The following is a 20,023-nucleotide window of genomic DNA, read 5'->3' on the forward strand; positions in this document are numbered from 1 at the left end:
ACATTTAAGGTTTACAGCTAATATAATTGATGAACGGTAAAGTTATTGAGTGCCAAGATTTCAAGGCAGCATCATACCATGCAGCTGTTATGGTATAGGATATACTGCGACAAATTTTGTACTGTGTTACTTTTGTTCCACGGGTTATGAAGAAAAGTGACCTAGTTTTCAGCTGTTAAGTTAAAAAAAAAAAAGATGCACCCATTTTCCTGCTGAGATTTTAAGGCAGATAAACAGGCACTTGGTTAAGATTTGGATAGTCATCTGAAAGGTACCAAGAAGGACATTTGCGGTGTAATCAATCTAAGGAAGGAGTAACAAAATGCAGGGGCAGCTGGAAAGAGAAAGATGCTTGAAAAAAAATCAAGATTACGGTTTCCACCACTCTCACATGACACCATTTTCTATATACACCCCTAAATCCCTTATTTTGAATACAGTGTTTTAAGGGTGGCTGGTAGTCAAACAACACGGATCCAATGCCAATAAATGAAACTGTGACTGATCAGTTTGCTAAGAATTCATACCAATGAAATAATTAGCCAACCCCAAAATAGATAAGCATAGCATTTCAGATAGAAACTGCTTCTAAACAATACAGTGGTACCTCATCTTACGAACGCCTCTTCTAACAAACTTTTCAAGATACGAACCCAGTGTTTAAGATTTTTTTGCCTCTTCTTCCGAACTATTTTCACCTTACAAACCCAAGCCGCAGCTGCTAAGATGAAGGGGTTTCTTCCCCCCCTTTTTTTAAGAAAGAAAAGGGAGGGGTGGCTTGGAGTGGGGAAAAGACTCCATTTAATTAACTAGGAGAACGGCGTGTTTGCAAGCAATGAGGGGGCTGTCTTTTTAAGAAAGAAAAGGGAGGGGTGGCTTGGAGTGGGGAAAAGACTCCATTCAATTAACTAGGAGAATGGCCTGTTTGCAAGCACTGAAATGGTGTCTTTTGAAGAAAGAAAAGGGAGGGGTGCCCCCCTTGCCTTTCTTCCTTCCCACTCACCCTTTAGCCTAGCCTTGCTTCTTCCACCTGCCCCCTTTAGCTGCTCCTCTCTGCCCTCTGTTCGCCTCCCTTCTAAAGTTTGGGATTTTCCTGAAGGATTTGCACGCATTATTTGCTTTTACATTGATTCCTATGGGAAACATTGTTTCATCTTACGAACTTTTCACCTTACGAACCTCCTCCTGGAACCAATTAGGTTCGTATCATGAGGTACCACTGTACTTCTTATACTCATGAAACTTGCATCCAAGCAGGGCTCTTAATATTAGTGTTAAGGGGCCCTGTTGTTAGGCGGCAGGCATACACTTACCTTAAAGTAAGTCCACTCAACTATAAGAGCCTTACTTCTGAGGAATATGTATAGGATCATACTGCAATTAGTGATAAAGCAGCTTATGTACCACAAAGCCCATATTATAGTCATACCACAGCTCCCAATGGTATATACATTTTGAAGCATGCTTATTTTCTTTCTTTTCCATATTTAAAAATCAACATTTGAACAAAAACAAAAATGCCCTGCGTGTTGTTTTTGTTCCTTTGGCCTTTAGACAGGACTTTTACCCTATCTTCAGAATTCTATGTAACTTGCGTATATACATCCCTATTATCAAATTGGGTTAGGATATTCCCTTTAAATCACAAGTCTTCAAACTTGACAACTTTAAGATTTGTGGACCTCAGCTCCCAGAATTCTCCAGCCAGCTATGTTGAAGTCCACAAGTCTTAAAGTCGTCAAGTTTGAAGATTTCTGATTTAAATTATAGCCGTTTTCTTCCCTACTTGGAAATAATCCTACTTCCTTTACATCAACCTCATCTCTATTTTTTTCCCATTTTGAGCATCCAGAGGTCATTGTATCAAGAATAAAATTATTCCATAGATGACACTATTTAAAATAAAAGGAATTTAGCCCAAACTTAACAATCAAACTTCATTCATGTTGGATATTGATTGACCTCCCATATTTAAAACAAATAATTATTTGTTATTTGAAATAATTATTCAGCCATAAAGAGATTTTTTAGCATATGCCATATGATAAAAATTAGTATGTGCAATTAACCAGTTTTATTGCATTCTGCTTTTATTCAATATACTAAATGAGGACTCGTTAATATTTGAAATACATATTAGCATTTTTATGCTTAGATTATAATTCAGATATGTGATGTTAATTTCACTGTGAAAGAATACACTTATTTCCATCAGATTTGCTGAAGACCTTTGTAATACTGGTATTATTAGCAGTGAATATTCTTTTAATATATTTTAAACAAAATCTCAATCCTCTGAAAAACTATAACCAAAGTTAAATCCAACTCAGGATTAAAATATTTTGAATTTTGCACTAGTACTAGCACTTCACTGGCATTAATTAAAGCTTTCTATTATCCAATCCTTCCACAATAGCCAAACTATTTTCTTTTGGGGAGTGTTTGAGGGTGAGGCAGAAAAGGAGATTTTTCTAGGAAGCTGTAGTCACCATACATTCAGAAAGAGGAAACCTGGTTTAAATAGTTTTTCTCACTAGCGTCTTCCATGTGTTTGGGGCTACAGCATGCTGAAAGTTATAATCCTCACATAGCTGGGGAATTCCAGATTGTAGAAACCATCATAAGAGGTACGTGCCTTAAAAATAAATGTGAATGAAGATCAGTGATCTGATCAAAATAATACAAGTAGACTTCAACAAATGACCACACATGGGACCAGTACATCTGTTGCTAAGTGATGCGGTCATTAAATAAGTCACCGCTGATTTTATTACCTTTTTGCCACAGTTGTGAAACAAATTGCCATTAAACAAATGTGGCTTTCCCCACTGGTTGGAAGCCATGTGTGAGGACACAAATGGCATTTACATGACATCAAGATGCTGGAACTATTTATTTATTTATTAGATTTGTATGCCGCCCCTTTCCGTAGACTCGGGGCAGCTCACAACATATAATAAAACAATTCACAACTGATCTAATAAATTTAAAAGATTAAAAAACCCCATTATTAAACCAGACATACACACAGACATACCATACATAAATTGTATAGGTCTGGGGGAGGGGGGGAATGCCTCAATTCCCCCATGCCTGATGGCAGAGGTGAGTTTTAAAGAGTTTATGGAAGGCAAGGAGGTGGGGGCAGTTCTAATCTCCGGGGGGAGCTGGTTCCAGAGAGTCGGGGCCGCCACAGAGAAGGCTCTTCCCCTGGGACCCACCAGACGACATTGTTTAGTCGATGGGACCCGGAGAAGGCCAACTCTGTGGGACCTAATCTGGCATATTTATTTTTATTTATTTTATTTTATTAATTGGACTTATATGCAGCCCCTCTCCGTTGACTCGCATATATACTTGCTGGTTACCAAATGCCCAAACTTTCATTACTCGTCCATAGGAACACTGTGATGATCATAAGTGTAAGGGCTGCCATAAGACCATTATTTCAGCACCGTCATAATTTTGAATGGTCATTAAGTGCGTGGTTATATGTCAAAGACTATCTGTATGAGATTTCTGATAACTGTTGACCCTGGGAATGTCATTTCTTCCTAGTTATCAGAGGTCAGTATCCTGTTCCTAGGAAGGCCTAGGCCCCTGGAAAGCATCTTCTCTGCTTTGTTATAAATGAAGTTGGAATCTAAACTCTGTATTACTAAACTTTGGCATCTTGAAGATGTGTGAATGTCAACTTCCAGAATTCCCCAACTAGCTGGAGAATTCTCGGAGTTGGCATCCACCCATCTTCAAGTTGTCAGGGTTGAGTAATGCAGCTCTAAATTAATGCGCTATTGAGACCAAGCTGTTTCATTCATTAAAATCCCAAATGCTCTTCCAGAGGCAATTGAATCTTCCCAAGTGAGCAGAACCTGAGAAGGTTCTTCTAAACTTTGATCAAGAGAACAGTACCTCGTCCCCAACAGGATTGTAAAATCAAGAATCACTTTGGACAGTTCATATAAAGAAAAATCCCTTCAGTATTAAAAGAAATGTTATTCTTTAAAAAAAAAATATTTTTATTGAGTTTATTTAACAAACCAACATATAAACAACATACAAACAACATTGAATATTCTTGTATCCAGGTAGATTAAACAGAAATATAATGGCAGAGAAAATAGAAGGCATTATGTGACAATGATAATGCATTTCAGCGGCATAGGGATTTATTAAAATCATGCCACTTCCCAAAATTTTGGGGGGAAAATAGTCTACTTTCATATGGAAAATTGAGTATGCCAGAAAAATCAGACACAACTTAATGAATATCACTGATTAGGTACATATAATTGTCATGTATTGATGGACGTTTGTGAAAACATATACAGTATATCTCCTGTAGTACAGAGAATATGCATGTGTGTTTTCAAATTTAATATTCAGAAAAACATAGACATTTACATAATAGCAATTCCATGCAATTTGATCAGCATTGGACTCAGCAGAAGTTAGCCAAGATGAACTTTAATTCAGCTTATTTAGCATATAGAAAGTAGCCCTTCTTTGATATGTATAATGGATATAAAATCAACTGAGTAGGTAGATTTTGGGGGGAGGGAACGCCACTGTGGCTATTGATATTGCTGAAAGACAATATCTTTCAGACTTTCCAGAGTTTTCTTCTTGCAGAAGACAGTTTCATTTCTCTTTTTTATTTATTTCATAAACTAGAACCTCAGCTTTGCACTAGAAACCAGTTCTTTTCGTTTTATGCAGCCAAAGTCATTCCTAGAGTAGTAGATGCTTGGAACAAACTTCCAGCAGACGTGGTCGGTAAATCCACAGTAACTGAATTTAAACATGCCTGGGATAAACATATATCCATCCTAAGATAAAATACAAGAAATAGTATAAGGGAAGACTAGATGGACCGTGAGGTCTTTTTCTGCCGTCAATCTTCTATGTTTCTATACAAATTTCCATACAGAAAGAAAACTCATGAAAGCAAAATAAATCTATTTTCTTTTTTAAATCCCTGCCGACTTAATAAAGATGGTGAATAAATGTGTGCTTTCAAACTAGGGAAGCTAGAATAAATGGGTATAGATCAGAAATGGGTTGCTCCCAATTTGACCGGTTCTATAGAACTGGTAGCGGGAATTTTCCCATGCTCGGCAAACTGGGAGCAATCGCCAGTTGGCCACCTCTCCAAACCGGTTCTCTTGGAGCCATAGGCGGCGCCATTTTTTTTTTGCTTCTGCGCATATGCTTGCATGCACACCCATGCGGCATGAGAGGAAGCAAAGCAGTGGCAAGGTAAGTTAGAACCCACCCCTTGCATTGATCCCTGGAGAAATATTCACTATCATAATCCAATCATCTCTTTCATAAGCCATTCAATCTGCTTCAAAGAGATGGAGCGCTATAGCAGTGTTTCCCAACCTTGGCAACTTGAAGATATTTGGACTTCAATTCCCAGAATTCTCCAGCCAGGGACAAGAAATGCATGGCTTGAATGAAAGTGCATTCGGGATTGGATAGAGCCCAAGAGCTTCTACAAAGCAGTGCCTCTCAAGCATGGTGGCTTAAAACAGGTGGACTTCAACTCCCAGAATTCCTCAAGCAGGCATGCTGGATTGGGAATTCTAGGAGTTAAAGTCCACATGTTAAAGTTGTGAAACACTGTGAAAAGCATGTCCACATTTTTCTATTAACATAATTATTGGGATTCTGGTTCCTTTTCTGAAACTGCCAAATTCCAATAAAAGAGAATCCAAAGGACTCTAAAACTTTTTTTTGCATAAGAGGATACTACAAAGCAAAGAAAATGTTTTCATGTTTTGAGATTATTATAAATCAGGGGCTACAGTGTACCAGCCTGGACCTTAGATATCCTTTTTCAGTGAAACTATGCATATCGCTGTGAAAGCACAAGTTCAAAAATGTAACAAGGAGGATATTCTTTGGAAATATTAGTGAAAATTTGAAAAATAGATTCACCACAAATAATAGTGGGAAGTCACTTGGAATCTTCATGTTTCTCATATAAGTTAGCAAAGCACAAATATAATAAATGATAGCACCATTGTCTTCTTATTTCTGATGTAAAAATATTCTTTTTTAAAAATAGATCAATTGATTCACAACCGCATTGTTGTAAACTCTTGATTTGTGTAACAGAAAGACACAGTATAATATACAGTGTTCCCTCGCTTTTCGCGGGGGATGCGTTCCGAGACCACCAGTGAAAGTTGTATTTCCGCGAAGTAGAGATGCGGAAGTAAATACACCATTTTTGGCTATGAACAGTATCACAAGCCTTCCCATAACACTTTAAACCCCTAAATTGCAATTTTCCATTCCCTTAGCAACCATTTAGATTATTACTCACCATGTTTATTTATTAAAGTTTATTTAAAAAATATATTTATTAAAGGCGGACGAAAGTTTGGCTATGACATATGACGTCATCGGGCGGGAAAAACCGTGGTATAGGGGAAAAACACACAAAGTATTTTTTAATTAATATTTTTGAAAAACCGTGGTATAGACTTTCCGCGAAGTTCGAACCAGTGAAAATCGAGGGAACACTGTATACGAGGAACTGTTGTAAATTCACAACAAGACACTGTTCTGTGGGGGGGGAAATGACTTCACCTGCCCACTTTAATCAATAGTTGAATTAATATAACAGGAAAATCAAATGAAATTTCCTACCTGTAAATGAAGTATGTATTGCACAACTCAATGGCCTTATAAATCTACCAATATGAAGTTGTTATTTTTCCATTAAAATGGGTTTTTAATTCTAGTAATATATAAGGTACATATCTTTGATGGAAAGAGGGAGGGGAATAAACGGTATGTTCTAAAGTATATTTTAAATGCATATAAAGAAAAAATGCCAAACTGTTCAGCAAATGTGTTTTTTCCTCATCCATTGAATAAATGCTTCAGAGTGGCATTATACAAATATCTCTTTGCCTGTGTCCCTGGGGAACTGTTATCCAATATATTCCAGTTGTCTTTAGAGTGCAAGTCATGAAAACAGATGACATCTATTGAAGTTGGCATGGAATACCTGTGTTCTCCCTTAATGAGGGTGACTCACCCCAAAAATGGTTTCCATCTTGTTGTCCTCAAGGCCTCATACTTGGATTTGCTACAGAATGTAGATTTGGAGACATTCTGCAAGAAAGTCTCTTCATAGCCTCCTTGAAGAAGAACAGCTGCATCCAAACACAAAAGCATATATACCGTATTTTTCTGTGTATAAAATAACACTTTTTCTTTAAAGTGTTTACCTAAAAAAAATGGAGGGGCTACTTATACACAGGGGGTCGAGAGGAGAACCATGGTTGCGAAACGGCCAGTACATTATCTCTGCGAACTAGCCTCACAAGCGAATCTTCTAATTGCTCAAAATGTTCATTTCTGAATTTTGGGTAAGAAAAATGAGGCATCCTATACATGGGGTGGGTGTGGGGGCTTATAGACAGAAAAATATGGTGCTCTATCTGTCTTCTCTGTTGCTGTCCTTAGCAAATCAGTAACTCCTTTTTCCCAACAACGTAAAGTATGAGGAATTACAGTAGTCCCTCACCTATCGCTGGTGTTACGTTCCAGACCTGGCTGCGATAGGTGAAATTCGCGATGGGGAATTTATCGACTGATAGTACTTATTTAAGTATTTATATTGTAATTGTTTGGTAAGTTTTCATTGTTTTAACTGTTTATAAACCCTTCCCACACAGTATTTATTTTAGATACAGTATTTAAATACAGTACTGTATTTACAATTTTAGATTTATTTTTATTTTTTTGAAAAACCTGCCGATCGAGTTCGGCGGGCTGTTTAAATCTGCCGATCGGCTTCCTCAGAAACCCGTGATGAAGTGAAGCCGCAGTAGGTGAAGCGCGGTATAGCAAGGGACTACTGTACCTCTGCATTATCTTGACTCTGTCCAAGGTACCCTTCTATCTTGTACAGAGCAGCCAAAGCTTAAATCAGTTTCCTGATGTTATTTCATAGTAAATTCAAGCATTCCTTGGACTCTAGCACAATTTCTGGTAACAATATGGACGTACCCAAACAAGTTTGGGGGCAATAGCTCAGAAGGGTTGTGTGATTGCCTACACCAGAGATTATTTTCAGTTTCTCACTGTAACCTTTATCCCTGGAATTTTGTGGAGGTCTCACCCAACCTTGTAGTTACAGGAGCAACTCTTCTGAGCTTCAAAGTCCCAATATAGTAATAATAATAATAATTTATTAGATTTGTATGCCGCCCCTCTCCGAGGACTCGGAGCGGCTCAGCTTAAGTACATCTGTTTGGAATAAACAATTGACATTAGAGAAACCAATTTGTCTGTTTGTTTTCTTCATCAAAGTGTTGAAAGCACCATATCAGAACTTCTGCTGCTCTTTACTTGCAACTCACTATTGTATCTGACAAAATACAGTAGTACCTCTAGATACGAGCTGCTCCACATGCAAGTATTCCAAGTTACGAGCCACGAGGGGAGAGAAATTTCTGTTCCAGACCCGAGCTCAAATTCGGGATACGAGCCGAGCGTCCACTAGGTGGCGCAAGAATCCTTGCTTCTGGTTATCTCAGAGGGGAAAAACAAAGGCTAAAGCCATTTGTTCCAGATACGAGTTGTTCGACATACGAGCTCCGTTCTGGAACGAATTAAACTTGTATCTAGAGGTACTACTGTACATGTTATGTTTACAGCAACATTGGCAAAGGTTAAAGATTCCCCTCACACATACGTGCTAGTCATTCCTGACTCTAGGTGGCAGTGTTCATCTCCATTTCTAAGCCAAAGAGCCAGCGCTGACTGATGATGATTCTGTGGTCATATGGCCAACCTGACTAAATGCCAAAGGCATATGCAACATTGTTACCTTCCCACCAAGGTGGTCCCTATTTTTCTACTTGCATTTTGTACATGCTTTTGAACTGATAGGTTGGCAGAACCTGGGGCAAGTAACGGGAACTCACTCCACTATGCGGCGCTAGGATTCGAACCGCCAAACTGCCAACCTTTCTGATCGACAAGCTCAGCGTCTTAACCATTGAGCCAACATGTCCCCTACAGTGCCTATAAGATTAGATGCAGTTGATCTGCTTGCAGTCTGAAATTCTGGTTCGTGGCAAGTATGAATCACACAAGGAGTTACATTTCCTGACCTTCATAATCCAGATTCTACAAGCAGCTGAGGTGTTGTGGTTAGCTCTGGCCCTGCTCCTGCCCAAGGACTGTGGATGTGGGGGAGACATCCACATGCTGCAGGCCTGTTTTGCCCCCGGTGGAATCTGCTGATGAAGGCTCCTCTGACCAAGAAGACATGAGTGACAGGGAGGAGGAGAGTGTGGCAGACAGCTGAGAAGGAGATCAATTATCTAGCTCCTCCTTGGATTCAGAACAAGAGTTAATGATACAGCCACTCATGTGGAGAGCGATGCATAGGCAGCAACAACTGAGAGATTATTATCAAAGAAAATGAGGCCACCTGTGGTTGGGTGGGGCTGTGGTCATTAGTGAGGCTGCTATAAATAGCAGCCTGTGGGTTTGGCCATCGTAGAGGATTATCTGATCGTTGTGTTTCGTGACTGCTTTACTGACTTTGACCTTTTGTGTGCTGATTTTCCCCCGCTTTGAAACTAAACCAGAGCAAAGTGTGTTTCACTTTGTGAAAGAAGAAGGACTGTGAATTGCCTCACAGCTGCAAGCTAAGTATCACAGAACTGATAAGGGACTTGTATAAATTACCAGTTTGTTTGGAGACGAGTGCTCTTTGCTATACCAAAATAGGACTTAGTTTAAGTGAATTTTCATTATAAAGAACATTGTTTTGAATTTTCAAAGGTGTGTGTGTTTGAAATTTGTACCTGTGAATTTTTGGGAGGATTCTACCAGAGAGTCCGACAGAACATGAGGAAGCCCAGAAGCAGGATGGGCCTCAAACTGGAATGCCGGGAATGCCGTTCTGGTGGTGGAAATGGAGCACATGGGCTCGCTCCACTGCCGCCCAGCATACACGCACCATGCACCATGTGGAGCGACCACATGGGGTGCAACATGCGCATGCCCACATGGCATTGGAGGAAGTGAACCAGCAGTGAGGAAAGTTAGAACCCACCCTTGGTACTGTTCATGGAGTTCTCATGGCAAACTTTTCCATCTGTCCGTCCATTACCCTGGGGAGAGAACTATTGACCCCCTCAGAGAGGGTCCACCACTTGGGCGTCCTCCCCGATCCACAGTTGACATTGGAACATCATCTTTCGGCTGTGGTGAGGAGGGCGTTTGCCCAGGTTCGCCTGGTGCACCAGTTGTGGCCCTATTTGGACAGGGAGTCATTGCTCACAGTCACTCATGCCCTCATCACCTCGAGGTTCGATTACTGCAACGCTCTCTACATGGGGCTACCTTTGAAAAGTGTTCGGAAACTTCAGATCGTGCAGAATGCGGCCGCGAGAGCCATCGTGGGGCTTCCTAGATTCGCCCACATTTCTGCAACACTCCGCGGCCTGCACTGGCTGCTGATCGGTTTCCGGTCACAATTCAAAGTGTTGGTAATTACCTTTAAAGCCCTACATGGTATTGGGCCAGAATACATCCGGAACCGCCTTCTCACGAATCCCAGTGGCCGAAAAGGTCCCAGAGTTGGCCTTCTCCGGGTCCCGTCGACCAAACAATGTCATTTGGTGGGCCCCAGGGGAAGAGCCTTCTCTGTGGCGGGTGGCAGCCCCAGCCCTCTGGAATCAACTTCCCCCAGAGATTAGAACGGCCCCCACCCTCCTTGTCTTTCGCAAATTACTCAAGACCCACCTTTGTCACCAGGCATGGGGGAGTTAGGATATTCCTTCCCCTAGGCCATTACAAGTTTTGTATGGTATGTTTGTGTGTATGTTTGGGTTTTATAATAAGGGTTTTTAGTTGTTTTATTAAATTGGATTGTTACATGTTGTTTTTTATCATTGTTGTTAGCCGCCCCGAGTCTGCGGAGAGGGGCGGCATACAAATCCAATAAATAAATAAATAAATAAATAAATAAATACATACATACATACATACATACATACATACATAAATGGGTTACCATTTCCTTCTCCAGTAGATCAAGTTTTGTCAGAGCTCTCTGCTATGATCTGTCCATCTTGAGTGGCCCTGCATTGCATAGCTAATAGCTTCATTAAGCTATGCCACAACAAGGCAATAATCCACGAAGGGGCTGTTGGTTTAAGTGAGCCTAAACTGAAATCCTTCATGACCAGGGATGGGCCAGGCCCTGGAACAGTGGGGAACGCTGTTCTGGTGGTGGAAATGGAGTGCGTACCCTGTTTCCATTGCCACTGGGCGTGCACACAGCGTGCATGTGCAACCGGCATGATTCCAGTAAAAATTACCCGGTTTTTTGCTTCCACGTATGCCTGGAAGCAAAGACATCGGCAATTTTTGCCCAAATCTCGCTGCCGGAAGGATGTCGTTTGGCAGGACCCAGGAGAAGAGCCTTCTCTGTGGCTGCCCCAACCCTCTGGAACCAGCTCCCCCCGGAGATCAGAACTGCCCCCACCCTCCTTGCCTTTCGTAAAGTTCTTAAGACCCATCTCTGCCATCAGACATGGGGGAACTGAGACATCTCCCCCGGGCCTATATAGTTTATACATGGAATGTTTGTGTGTATGCTTGCTTTTAATAATGGGGGTTTTAGTGTGTTTTTTAATCATTAGATTTGTTCTTACATTGTCTTTGTTATTGTTGTGAGCCGCCTTGAGTCTATGGAGAGGGGCGGCATATAAATCTAATAAATAAAAATAATAATAATAATAATAATGTTCGTGTGAGATTTCGGCTGCTGCCGCGTAGCCAGCTTTGTGCTCTCCCGCGCTGGTGGCATGCTCTCAACATAGCAATGGTGCCTCGAACGAGTCATGGCCTTTGGGAGCAGCAGCATTGTGTTCCTGAAGACCACGATTCATTCAGGATGCCATTGCTGTACAGAGAGATACCTGCGGAGCGGGAGAGAACAGAACAGGCCACATAGCTGGAGCTCGCGGCTGCGCGCCCCCCCCCCCCATGCTGCATGCAATCTTCTCGGCATGGTGAGGGAGAAGCCATCACACGAGCATCAGACAGAAAGGCAAGGCAGGCAAGGGAGCACTCAGGCTACTCGCGGAGGTGCCACCGCTCGCGGCAGGGCAAGCACTGGGCGGGCAAACTGGCAGGGCAGGCGGCGGCGGTAACTTACCTGATTTTCGTTGTTTTCAGCTTTTTTTGCTTCTGCAGAATTTTGCATCCTTGCACAAGATCCCACGTTGTGCACATGGACACACACGCACTTCTGGCCCTGTTCCGGTGGTGCCGGGAATGGTGGCCCATCCCTGTTCATGACAGACTATTCTATAAAGCAGGGTGGGGAACCAAGGCAATTTTACGACCTGTGGACTTTGACTCCCAGAATTCCTAAGTCAGCTTGGCTCAGCATGGCTGGCTCAAGAGTTCTGGGAGTTGAAGATCACAGGTCTTAAAGATGCCACAGTTGCTCACCCCTGCTATAAAGTGACATGTTGGTCGTAACCAAGGGTATGATACCAAATACGATCATGTTTCAAATGAAATGGATTCTTAGAAACAAAGTTAAATTAGACCTATAATAGATTTTATTATATGAGACCACATTTGGAATACTGTGTTCAGTTCTGGAGACCTCACCTACAAAAAGATATTGAAAAAATTGAACGGGTCCAAAGACGGGCTACAAGAATGGTGGAAGGTCTTAAGCATAAAACGTATCAGGAAAGACTTAATGAACTCAATCTATATAGTCTGGAGGACAGAAGGAAAAGGGGGAACATGATCGAAACATTTAAATATGTTAAAGGGTTAAATAAGGTTCAGGAGGGAAGTGTTTTTAATAGGAAAGTGAACACAAGAACAAGGGGACACAATCTGAAGTTAGTTGGGGGAAAGATCAAAAGCAACATGAGAAAATATTATTTTACTGAAAGAGTAGTAGATTCTTGGAACAAACTTCCAGCAGACGTGATTGGTAAATCCGCAGTAACTGAATTTAAACATGCCTGGGATAAACATATATCCATTGTAAGATAAAATACAGGAAATAGTATAAGGGCAGATTAGATGGACCATGAGGTCTTTTTCTGCCGTCTGTCTTCTTTGTTTCTATGTTTCTATGCCGCCCCGAGTCTGCAGAGAGGGGCGGCAAACAAATCTAATAAATTATTATTATTATTATTATTATTATTATTATTATTATTGTTGTTGTTGTTGTTGTTGTTATTGTTATTGTTGTTGTTGTTGTTGTTGTTGTTTATGTTTATGTTTATGTTTATGTTTGTTTATGTTTATGTTTATGTTTATGTTTATGTTTATGTTTATGTTTATGTTTATGTTTATGTTTATGTTTATGTTTATGTTTATGTTTATGTTTATGTTTATGTTTATGTTTATGTTTATGTTTATGTTTATGTTTATGTTTATGTTTATGTTTATGTTTATGTTTATGTTTATGTTTATGTTTATGTTTATGTTTATGTTTATGTTTATATTTAAAAATTGAAAATAACCGCTGTTGCTACAGGCAGAGGGAGGGTTAGGGCTGTATTTTGTGTTGTATCACTTTGTACTACAAGACATAAATGCATTTGAAGATGTAATCATACGATAAAATTCTCAACATTTTGTTTTAATGTGTATATATTCAATAAACTCTATTTTTAAAAAAAGAAATGGATTCTTACTCTGGTTTTCAAATGTGTGTTCTCTATCACTTCGCTAGCTTCTTCTCTTCCTTTTAAAATATTTAAATATTGGGTTAGCCTTTTGGTAATGTCTGTGCCTGTGGACAGCAAGAGAGAAATGAATTTTTTCTTTCATATTCCATCAGACAGAAATATACCCATCACATTCCACAAGCTAAAATCCATGAAATCAATTTCTTCAGATAGATGGCCATGAAAATCAGCCAGGCATGTGGTTATTGGTTTTAAGGGGACATGGGAAAAGAATCCCCAAGCTGAGCTTGTCTACTAGCATAAATACCTATTTTCATCAGCAACAAGATAGAAGTGACTTGTCTGGAAATCCTAAATGGTCCTACCCAATGCTTGTTATTCAATTGGCCTGATCATAGAGCTGCAAACCAGCCAATAGAAACATAGAAGTCTGTCGGCAGAAAAAGACCTCATGGTCCATCTAGTCTGTCCTTATACTATTTCCTGTATTTTATGTTAGGATGGATCTATGTTTATCCCAGGCATGTTTAAATTCAGTTACTGTGGATTTATCTACCACGTCTGCTGGAAGTTTGTTCCAAGGATCTACTACTCTTTCAGTAAAATAATATTTTCTCATGTTGCTTTTGATCTTTCCCCCAACTAACTTCAGATTGTGTCCCCTTGTTCTTGTGTTCACTTTCCTATTAAAAACACTTCCCTCCTGGACCTTATTTAACCCTTTGACATATTTAAATGTTTCGATCCTGTCCCCCCTTTTCCTTCTGTCCTCCAGTCCAGACTATACAGATTGAGTTCATTAAGTCTTTCCTGATACGTTTTATGCTTAAGACCTTCCACCATTCTTGTAGCAAAAGCAAAAGGATTATCATCTCTGCAGATATCCCTGACAAGGATTTAATTCAGATTTCAGTTTAAGCTTTACGTCTGAGAATGCAGCAACTTCTATTCCAACATCTATCCACAACAACAGCCCTACCAGTTGGTGACCATTTAAAAATCATCTGGTTGGTTTCCATGAATGAAGATGGATTTCAGTTTTGTATCATCTAAGTCTTCGTTCATGGCTTTAATCATTTACATGCAGTAGTGAGTTCTAAATCCTGTTGCTACTGGTTTGCATGCGTGCAATGCTTCTCTGCATGCGCAGAAGTATCCCGGGCAGGTGGGCGGAGTGTCCCGGGCAGGTGGGTGGAGCATCCTACTGCCACCATTACTGGTTTGCCAAACTGGGCCAATGTTTACACCATAATGCCTGCATTCCTCTTTTATGTCCTTCAAGATTGGGCAGCATAGAAGTTAAATTAAATAAATAAATGGAGAGAGAGAGAGAGAAGGGAGGGAGGGAGAGAGAAAAAGAGAACGAGAGAGAGAAAGAGAAAGAGAGAGAGAGAGAGAAAGAAAGAAAAGAGAGAGTGAGAAAGAAAGAGAGAGAGACAAAGAAAGAGAGAGAAAAAGGAAAAGAGAAAGAGAGAGAGAGAGAGAGAAAAGAGGAGGGGAGAGAGAGAGAAAGAGAGAGAAAGAAAGGAAGGAAGAAAGAAAGAAAGAAAGAAAGAAAGAAAGAAAGAAAGAAAGAAAGAAAGAAAGAAAGAGGGAGAACCTTTTCCCTGGTGGAGCATACCTACTTCCCAAAATAGGGTGCCCACCACTTTTAATAACAGACGTATTGTATGTGAAAAATGTGTTTATTTATATTTTAAAGAACTTTTTACGCTGTAAAAGAAATGAAACAATGTTTTAAAAAATCAGGCTTATTATGAAGCACAAATTGTAAAATTTTATTTTCACGCAAGCATCTTATATCACCATGTAACATTGTTTAAACTTCATAGCAGCACACAGAATATTTAAACATTCTAAAGGCTATAACTGAAATCATTTTCATTCTAGGTTTACACTCTGAGAAATTGCAAGTTGTAAGGTAAGTGAAACTTGCACAGTTTGGTTTAGAAGAACCTATAAGGACAAACTTACAAAGTTTAAGGAAGTTACTTCTTTGAGGACTAAAGAATATCATTTCTATTTTCTGTTGCATAATATACCATCACCGAGGAAACAAAATAAAATACACCATCAATTTAAGAATTAATGGGAGATTTGAATATGTAACCATTCTGATTCAAAAGTCAATTACATTCTCCAATAACCAAATTTGTCCATGCCATATATAAAACTGGATTAATTTTGTTGTTGCTGTTTTCTTACTATTAATCCAGGTTTGTTTTCTTCAACCTATCATTGTGAAAACAGAAGCCGTGGTAGGTCAGACATGTATAACTACCCCCAAAAAATTGCATAACGTCAAAATAATGCAACCTGAAGATATTGTACATATTTCACAGAAGGGGAAAATTATCTCCCCCAATAGGCAGCAGATGAATTGGATCAATTTGTTCCAAAGATGAAATCAAATGAGATCAAGAGTTATCACAACTGGTGATTACCTGATGCAGCTGTTCAAGTTCTGGTTGCCAGGTTTTACAAGAAGGAGCAAATGAGTTTGTCCAAGATCCACTGCGATCTGGTTGATAACTTCAGAAGTGATCAGGCTGGAAGTGGAAAAGTCTGGGAGCGTAGGAGGGCTCGGTCTCTGCCTTCTGACCCGCGCAAGCGTGGAAATGTTCCTCCTGAAGGTCAATCCATCCTTTCTGCGTGCTGAACCTCTCGGCTTCAGCCAGGATCCTTGTGAGGGCCATGATGTAACTTAGCGCCATCTGAAGAGTCTCGTACTTGGAGAGCTTTTTGTCTTGCCCCCACTGGGGGACCACTTTGCGGAGGTGGTCAAAGGCCATGTTGAGCCCCTGCATTCTTCTCCTTTCCCTGGCGTTGGCAGCCAGCCTGCGCTTGGCGTTGTTCTCCATCCTTTCAAAGCTGCCTTTCGCTGCACAGCCCGACTCACTGCTGCAGGCAAAGTCATCCTCTGCACTGGGAGTCCCCTTAGGGTTTGGTTTGCAGGGTTTCATGGGGGAAGCTTTTGCTGAAGTGGTTTAAAAAATAACAATAAACCTTTAAGAGAATAATACCTTCCTCAACTTCAAGAGGATGGATTTATTGCGAAAGGCACCATCTTCTCCAAATGACATAATTCAATAGATATGAAGTTGTCCCTGTTTTGGACAAAACCTGCAGTTCTCCCCGCATTTGCTGGGTTTTCTTCATTTCCTCTCGCTTTGAAAAGAAGCAAGCGGCATCTTTGCCTTCAAAGGTTGCAACTTAAAATGGGGAGAAAAATTACAGTGCATGTCAAGAGCTCACTGTCTCAAAAGAGGTTTTTTGGTGCTCCTCTGTCCCACAAGGAGGTAATGATGAAGGTAAGGCCAGGTAGGAGAAACCTCTAACAGAAATCTTCCATAGCAATCATCTCAGATCTGTGGTGACCTGAAGCAAAGAGCAGCAGAGGAGGAGAGCTCTGTTGCATCTTCCTCCAGGGCTCTGAGCCCAAGTCACAAGTCAAGGAAGACTTTATAGAAGCAGCTGTAGGAGCTGAACAGGTTGCAGCAGGTGGATGGGTGGCTGTCTGCTTCTCTCCCACCACCTTGCCACCCTGGGAACCGGGATGCACATGCGCATGGCCAGGAAAATCCTGACATTGCAATCTGGGTCTCTTGAAAAGTCTCCCTGTCTGACTTGACAACTTGCCATCTGGAGCAGCGTCTGGCCTGACCCCACAAAAATCACCACAACGAAGCAAAGGTCTATTTTCCTTTCCCATTGAATCAGCTCAGCAAAAAGCGTTCCTGACACATTGCTGGGTTGCTCACTTGCCATAAGGTGTTGGGGGAAGGGGGTGGGTTGGAGAAGGGGCTATTATGCGTGAACCCAGGAGAACATAAGAGAGGCAGAAAACAAAACAAACATCAGAATCTGCAGATTCTCACAACTCGCTTAATGCAGCCAAGAGAGAAGATAAGTGGAGTTTTTACTTACAAAGAATAGCTGAACAATAGTTTTACAGACTATCTTTTCTTTTAAAAAAAAATATTTTATTGTTTTTCAAAAAGACAGACAAAGACATACAACATTAAACATTTAAAGAGCTACTACCATTGCTCCGCTTGTCGTAGAAATCTAACTAGTACAAAAATATTTTAAAAAACCCTAACTGTTATCAGATCAATACAGAAAGGCCACACGTGTAAATTACATTCTTATTAAATTAAACTCTATGTTTTTAATATTAAACCTATTAATTAAATTTCTTTCTTTTAAAATATTGTGTACTTATACAAAAAGAAAAAAAACAAAGTATTAGTAATACAGAAAAAAGAGAAAATAAACACTTCTAAGTTGGTTATACTATAAACTGTTTTTATTGTGTTGTGAGCCGCCCCGACTCTACGGAAAGGGGCGGCATACAAATCTAATAAATAATAATAATAATAATAATAATAATAATAATAATAATAATAATAACAACAACAACAATAATAATATATACTATTTCATTCTATCTTATAATTCTTCGAATAGTTATATATTCTTGTGTGTTTAATTAATACTATTTTTAAAATTCCACCAATCATATACTTTGTCCCATATTTTGTAAAATTCTGTTTCAGTTTATTTATTCAAACATTTATTTATTCAGTTTATTTATTCATATCTAGTTCTGCACATTCTATAATTTTTTAAAAATACTTCGGCATCTTTTGGTATTGTCTTTTCTTTCCATTTCTGTGCAAATACTATTCGGGCCGCAACCATACGGAGTATCTTTTCATGGTATTGCAAAAAGCATTAAAAGGAGATTTGTCAGCCTGCTTTCCAAATTCATTTATTTATTTAATTGGATTTATATGCCGCTCCTCTCTGAAGACTCGGGCGGCTTACAACATATAAAAAGAAGAACTATCTATTTGTCACAGATAAGTATTGGCTCCAAACGGCATGTGATTTTCTAAATAAGAAAGAGAATATATGATTTTGTTCTTTCACAGCATATATTGGTCTTCTTTCCCACTTGAAAATGTGATGTACGTTTAAGGTGAAAGAATATAAGACTAATTAAATTATTACTATTTGTTTGCAAGTCATGTTTTCATTCAGTCTTTTAACACAGTATTTTGATCTAAAACTGTGGGACAATTGTTCCAGTTATGACTCCAAAACATCACGTGATTGCAAACAGTTGATTAAGCCTTCACAATAACAATGAATGGAGTCGAATAATCCGAGAACAATAGGATTCAATTGAACATTAGTGATCGCCAGCATGACAGATGTTGAGACCAGCCTGTTAGGCGTAGTTATCCCACTCTTTATACTCTGCTTCCTAAATGGGCTTGTTAATGGGAAGAGAAGGCTGAAATATCTCCCTATTTCAGCAGCATTTTCCCATTTATGAATGGCACTGTTCTTGTTCCCACAAAATTACTCACATGTTCCTGGTTATATTTATTTGCCTTCTATCCAGTCCAAAAAAAATTGCTTCTAGGTTCCATATTATATCATACTATTGTACACTGTTTTATTGCCGCTGTTAGCCGCCCCGAGTCTCTGAAGAGGGGCGGCATACAAATCCAATAAATAAATAAATAAATATTATTTTCTCAATGAGATCTGTAGCTATGGCTGGGCATGTTGGTTATGTCTAAACGGAAAGACATAAAATTGTTGATTTTTGTGAAGCTTCAAACTGGTGTTTAAACGCCTGTCAATCTTCCCTGTTTCCTTTTGAATCAGTATTATTTTATTTTTATTTATTTATTTATTTTGTCCAATACACAATGAGGGTTTTAGTGGGTATATATATATATATATATATACACATAGTAAAATACATGATGAAGGTTATAGAGGAGATACTCATAGTAAAATATATCTAAGAAAGAATAGAAAAGAAGATACAGTGATCTCTCGATTAGCGCGGGGGTTACGTTCCAAGACCTCCCGCGCTAACCGATTTCCGCGTTATACTGGATGCGGAAGTAAAAAACCTTCTGCGCATGTGCGCCATTTTTTTTCATGGCCGCACATGCGCAGATGGTGGAGTTTGCGTGTGGGCGGCGGGGAAGACCAAGGGAAGATTCCTTCAGCCGCCCAACAGCTGATCTGCTCCGCAGCGCGGAAGCAGCGAGGAGCCGAAGATGGGGTAAAGGCAAAGGGGAAACCCCAGCTTCGGCTCCTGCTGCTGCCGCGCTGCGGAGCGGATCAGGTGTTGGGCGGCTGAAGGAACCTTCCCTTGGTCTTCCCGCTTGCCGCTTGCCAGTCCACACACGCCCCCCTGGATGAGCCGGCCACAGGGGCGAGGGGTGGGGATGAAGGGGCAGGACTTCCCGGGCGGAAGGCATGCTCGGCTCTGCCGCTCCAGC

The 20,023-nt window shown here is 40.1% G+C and overlaps 1 protein-coding gene across 1 annotated transcript; it reads right to left on the minus strand.

The window, feature by feature from the left end:
• Nucleotides 1-16,246: 16,246 nt before the first annotated feature.
• On the minus strand, nucleotides 16,247-16,675 carry ATOH7 (atonal bHLH transcription factor 7). Its single transcript, XM_070753944.1, has one exon. The coding sequence runs from the start codon at nucleotides 16,673-16,675 to the stop codon at nucleotides 16,247-16,249; it is 429 nt and encodes a 142-aa protein (XP_070610045.1).
• Nucleotides 16,676-20,023: the final 3,348 nt, after the last annotated feature.

Source organism: Erythrolamprus reginae, chromosome 5, assembly GCF_031021105.1.
Source record: "Erythrolamprus reginae isolate rEryReg1 chromosome 5, rEryReg1.hap1, whole genome shotgun sequence".
In the NCBI taxonomy this organism is placed as follows: domain Eukaryota; kingdom Metazoa; phylum Chordata; class Lepidosauria; order Squamata; family Dipsadidae; genus Erythrolamprus; species Erythrolamprus reginae.

What these genes read in the sequence shown, in the direction of transcription:
- ATOH7 (XM_070753944.1), bottom strand. Translation starts at nt 16,675, where the DNA reads ATGAAACCCTGCAAACCAAACCCTAAGGGGACTCCCAGTGCAGAGGAT.